General features: G+C 48.0%; 1 protein-coding gene across 1 annotated transcript; it reads left to right on the forward strand.

Moving 5' to 3' along the window:
* Positions 1-2,001: 2,001 nt before the first annotated feature.
* Positions 2,002-5,018, forward strand: LOC310930000 (RNA-binding protein 15-like; the record flags this gene model as incomplete). Its single annotated transcript, XM_083892883.1, has 1 exon — positions 2,002-5,018. One exon carries the CDS (start codon positions 2,002-2,004, stop codon positions 4,579-4,581), a length of 2,580 nt encoding a protein of 859 aa, XP_083749009.1. The 3' UTR covers positions 4,582-5,018.
* Positions 5,019-5,640: the final 622 nt, after the last annotated feature.

A 5,640-nucleotide genomic window follows, 5' to 3' on the forward strand; every position in this document is an offset into this window, starting at 1 on the left:
TCCTTGTCTTAATTGTTGTCTTAATCATGAATTGGAAAAGTTTTAAGGTTAAATTAAATCTTCGGCTTATAATTTGCTTTTTTTTGGTATTGAAATGACATCACTGGTGAGCTTGTCACCAATTTAATCAGAACTCTGAATCCTTTTTTGTGTGGAGCACAAACAACTGACCTGGATACTGGGAGGAGATTTAAAGTAGGAACAAATTCCCCCTCTCATTTTTATCTCCACTGACACACTTACACCTTTTCTTTTTTTTATATTATGGGGTGGCAGATTGCTCTACTGGGCCTGTGTGAGGACATGTGACAGACTAAAGAAGACCTTCAGCAGATGGTCTTTCATGCAGGAGCAGTGCAGATCTCAGGGCTGAGCACCTGGCCTCATTTATTCATTTATTTATTTATTTTTGGACAGCATAATCCTTTTATTTATTTATTTAGAGGTGCCATATGTAAGAATGTGGCCAAAAACGGTTACTACATTCAAATTCAAAATATCGAGGTCTTTTAGGTTTCGTTTTCTGACGTAACTGGCAACCCGTGGTTCTTCGGCAGCTGAGACTCTACTGACTGCAATGATTGGTAGACAGTGGTAGGTGGCGCCACATGCCAAAACATGATTTCAAAACATAAACATGATTTGCAGTCTGCAAAATATTTTTTTTAATGCAAATATTTTGTCTGTACTGTTGTTGTTGGTGAGTTCAGTTTGTTATATGAACATTATTCCTGAGTCTCTGTGACATATTAGGAGGATTTTATGGCCAGTTGCTTCAGATTTATTACATAATGCACCTTTAATTAAATAAAGCAGCAGCATAAGTATGGTTGCTGCAACAAGGCTGATGCAACAAGACAAAGGTTATTTTTTACACGTTTTCATCACTGAAATCACACGTAGCTTTTTTTTTTTTTTAAGTCCAATATATTATCAATAATAACAACGAAGCAGACGCTAAATAACCTGAAGAAAATCCAACATACAAAGGTGAATTGACAATAAGAAAATAAGAAAAAAAGAAGTGTGGCAGCTCGTCATGTGACCAAACAGGGAAGCTTTTTGTATAACTGTATGTCGAACTAGGAACAGGAAATTCAAGACGTTTATGTTACACAAGAGATACTGTAATTAGGATTATTTACAGTGTAATGCATATCTTTTTTACTCAGTTTATATATGTTTTTTTCAGTTATTTACAGTATTTTATTGTTCTTTATATTTATATTGTTTTATAATGTGGGTTCTTTTCAGTGTAATTTAATTTTTTTACTAACTTTATATAGTATTTTATTGTTCTTTACATTTATAGTTTCACATACTTTTTAATTACAAGGTTTTTCCATGTTATTTCATTCATTTAGAAAAAATATATATATTTTGAACTCATACATTTTTCGTTGATGTCAGATTATTTATAACATAATGGTGATGAACACTGGTTGGAAGGAAGGGCCCCCTGGGAATTTTTGCTTAGGGCCCCTACAGGCTCTGATTGGCAGTAACAGAGGGCCCCAAAATCAAATTTTGCTTAGGGCCCCATGGAGGCTTGGGCCGGCCCTACATTTTATTATGTTGTGTCTGCCAGTCCAACAGTGTGTAGATGATCTATTTATATTATTGGTTCAACAAATCTAAAATAAAAACACAACTTCCTGTTTCTTTGCAGCACTTTGGCAACACTATCTTCCCGTCAACTTCTTCCTTCTGAGCTGCAGTTTGACCCCACATCTCCACATCTCCACCTCACCCTTGTTTATTATAGGCGAGCGGCGTGACGTCACGTTTGAGTGACAGCCCGCACAGCCAATCACCTTCTAATCCGGGCACAAAGGCGGGACTTCCGGTACAGCGCTCCAACATGGCGGCGAGGTCGCTCTACTGAGAGAACAGTTTAAGCCCCCAGAGAAGTTCGCGGAGTTTTGAGTTACATTTCAGCCCGCAAAGACTGCACCTGTAAGCGGATTGCCGTGTGTGGATTACTGCTGTCGGATTACGGACATGAAGGGGAAAGAGCGGTCGCCGGTGAAAAAACGCTCCCGGGCGCCAGAGGATAGCAGAGACCGAGGAGGGAGTCACCCAAGCGGGAAGAAGCCCGGAGCTCTGTCGACGGTTGGTAGCAGCGGCAGCAGCAGCAACGGCTCCGGTCAGAGCGGAGCTTCTTCCCGGAGAAGTTTACACGGCGAGAAAAGAGACTCGAGGGAAATGGACGGACATAACAACTCGTTTAGCCGCAACGGCGGCGGCGGCTACGACTACAGAGTCGCGTCGGCGAACAAGCCGCACGTTGGCGCTGACGTCTCCGCGGAAGCAGCCCGCTCCTCTGCACGCAGCGAGCCGCGGCCTCCGCCGAACCCGGAGAGCGAGTACAAGACTCTGAAAATAAGCGAGCTGGGCTCCGAGCTCAACGACGAGGACATCGAGGACGGACTGTTTCACGAGTTCAAGAGGTTCGGCGACGTGAGTATCAAAATAAGCCGAGAGAGCGACCAGCGGGTGGCGTTTGTGAACTTCAGGAGGCCCGATGACGCCCGGGCGGCGAAACACGCCCGCGGCAAGCTGGTGCTGTACGACCGCCCTCTGAAAATAGAGACCGTGTATATGAACAGACGTCGAAGTCGCTCCCCTGTTTCTAAAGACAATTTCCCCCCCGGACACAGACATGTCCCCTCTCAGAGACAGCTGTCTCCCACTGGTTTGGGGTACAGAGACTACCGGCTCCAACAGCTGGCTATGGGTCGCCTCACTGGACCTCCTCCCCCTCCTCCTCCACCTCCTCCTCCTCCTCCTGCTGCACCTCCTCATATTAGAAACCTGGAACGAGAGAGAGACTTTTCTATGTACGAGGCCAGGAGCCGGCCACATTTTGTCCCCGAGTGTGCCGTCTTCCGCGACGAGGACGCCGTGATGCCCGAGGACGACCAGCGGGCCAACAGGACTTTGTTTCTGGGCAACCTGGACGTGACCGTGACGGAGAGCGACCTGAGGAGGGCGTTCGACAGGTTCGGTGTGATCACAGAGGTGGACATAAAGAGGACGGCGCGGGGACAGAGCAACACCTACGGATTCATCAAGTTCGAGAACCTCGACATGGCCCACCGCGCCAAAATCGCAATGTCGGGCAAAATTGTGGGCCACAGCCCGATTAAAATCGGCTACGGCAAACCCACGCCCACCACCAGGCTGTGGGTGGGCGGGCTGGGACCCTGGGTTCCGCTTGCAGCGCTGGCTAAAGAGTTCGACCGCTTTGGCACCATCAGAACTATAGACTACAGGAAAGGCGAGGCGTGGGCTTACATCCAGTACGAGAGTTTGGACGCCGCTCAGGCTGCTTGCACCCACATGAGGGGCTTCCCTCTCGGTGGCCCCGACAGGCGACTCAGGGTGGACTTTGCGGACACGGAGCACCGCTACCAGCAGCAACAGTTTGTGCAGCTCCCCCTCCCACTGCCTCACTATGACTTGGTCCCAGAGCCCTTTGCCCACTGTCTGACCGACCCGGTGAGAGTCAGAGAGAGATCACCTCCCCTCCCTCCTCACTTCAGAGACAGAGACCTGTACCCCGCAGCCGAGTGGGCCGGCCTGGGCGTCCACGACAGGATACGCGGGGCGGCCTTCGATCCCATCGATCGCCTGGAGAGGCGTCCACGCGAGCCCTGGTCAGTCGAGCACGTGCAAAACAGGGACCTGAGCCGCAAAAGGAGACCAGGGGGTGACGGCTGGTGGCTGGAGCGTTCGCCCGACGGCGGCGACTACGGTCTGCCCCGTCACGGCACCTCGCTAGAGCGGAGCCCCGGAGTAGGCGGCGGTCGAGACCCGGGGCGGTACGGCGACGTCGAGCGGATGCCTCGCCCCGTGAGGCCCTCCCCTGTCAGAGAGCAGCAAAACAGCAAGGACGGCGGCTTTGGAGATAAGAGACGGAGAACGCTGAGCCCAGACAAGGACTACAAACGCAAAGCCGGCGACTCGTCGACGAAGAGTCCGGCAAAGAAGGAGGAGCGTGCTGAACAACCTCCTCCCTCCTCCTCCTCAAAGTCTACCCAGCAGTCTAAGGCAGCATCAGGAGGACACTCGAGGCTGAGTCAGGTCTGGCAGGGCGCTCTCCTGCTGAAGAACAGCAGCTTCCCCACGTCACTGCACCTGCTGGAGGGCGACGTGGCCGTCGCGACGAGTCTCCTGGTGGACGGCCCCGCAGGCGGTCAAGCGTCCCAGCTGAAGATCAGCCAGCGCCTTCGCCTGGACCAGCCCAAGCTGGACGAGGTGTCCCGTCGCATCAAGGCCAACGGCTCCAGCGGATACTGCGTCCTGCTCGCCATGCCCGGGAAGGAGGACGAGGCCCAGGACGCCGGCAGCTCCCTGGAGAGGCCGCTGAAGAACCTGGTGTCGTACCTGACGCAGAAGGAGGCGGCGGGCATCATCAGCCTCCCCGCGGGGGGTGGCGGTGGCAAGGAGCACACGGGAGTCCTTCACACTTTCCCTCCGTGCGATTTCTCAAAGCAGTTCATGGATGCCTCTGCCAAAGCCTTTACCAAAGCAGAGGATGACTATATGGTGGTGATCATTCTCAGAGGAGCAGCATGAAAGATAGAGAGAGAGAGAGAGAGAGGGAGAAAAAAAAGTGCCAATTATACAATTTGTGAACTGTTGAACTGTGAATTGGGGAAAAAAAACAGGGAAAGTTCTTGCATTGAATCCTGCGTCTACTCCTTTTTTAGAAATGAAAGCCACATTGAATTTAACACTTTTTTTTTTGCTAAATTAATTTCCTTGATAATGAAATAGTTGAGGTCACATGATGCCATGCATTTGTTTGCTACTTATTCCACTGGTAAATGTGAAAAAAGTCGCAATCATTCATTTTGATTATTTTATATCATTTAATCCATTGGCAAATAATAAGAAACTAAGAAGAACAGCACTCAGCCTTCGTCTTATGTCAGTTTAAAATCATTCTGATCTGAAGTTTGTAGAAATATGATGTTTGTGCAGATTTTTTTTTTGTCTCGCTTGCTCTAAAGCTTTACCCAAATTGTCATAAATCAGGTTTGACAACTTCTACTTCAAGATACACATTTTTGAACAGCAGAAATAATCATATTTGTCAGTTTGGTATCTGGTCTTTACACGACGCCTCTGAAGTACTCGATCAACTTTAGATGTCAGTGTTTAAGTGCGATACGAATGCAGTTATTCTTGTGTGTTTTTTTTTTTTAACTAAACATCCATTTTTGCACGATGAGTGGACACAAGTAGTAAGAACCTGTTCATTATGACGCAGTTCGTGAATCTGGTCTCTGTAAAAAGGTTTAATTCCATTCTTTAAACGCCAAAAAAAGAGTGGTTTCAACTGTCGTAACACGCGTCTGCATTGGGCTGCGTTTTATTTTGACATAATATTCAGGTTTATTCTTTTAAATCCCTTTTTCTTTTTTTTTTACAAAGAATAACAAGAAATAAGTCTCACTAATCCAAGATATATCGCTTAAATTGACTAAATACAGTTGAAGAGACTCTTATTTTGAAGGTTCCCTCTGCTTGTGTCCTTTCCCTTTGTTTCACGAGCGTCACATTTCATTTAGACAAACACCTGTGGGTTAAATTCGACTGTAAACCTTTGTACTCTTAAGGCGAAGATGATAT

The sequence above is a fragment of the Microchirus variegatus genome, assembly GCF_963457635.1.
Source record: "Microchirus variegatus genome assembly, chromosome: 7".
In the NCBI taxonomy this organism is placed as follows: Eukaryota; Metazoa; Chordata; class Actinopteri; order Pleuronectiformes; family Soleidae; genus Microchirus; species Microchirus variegatus.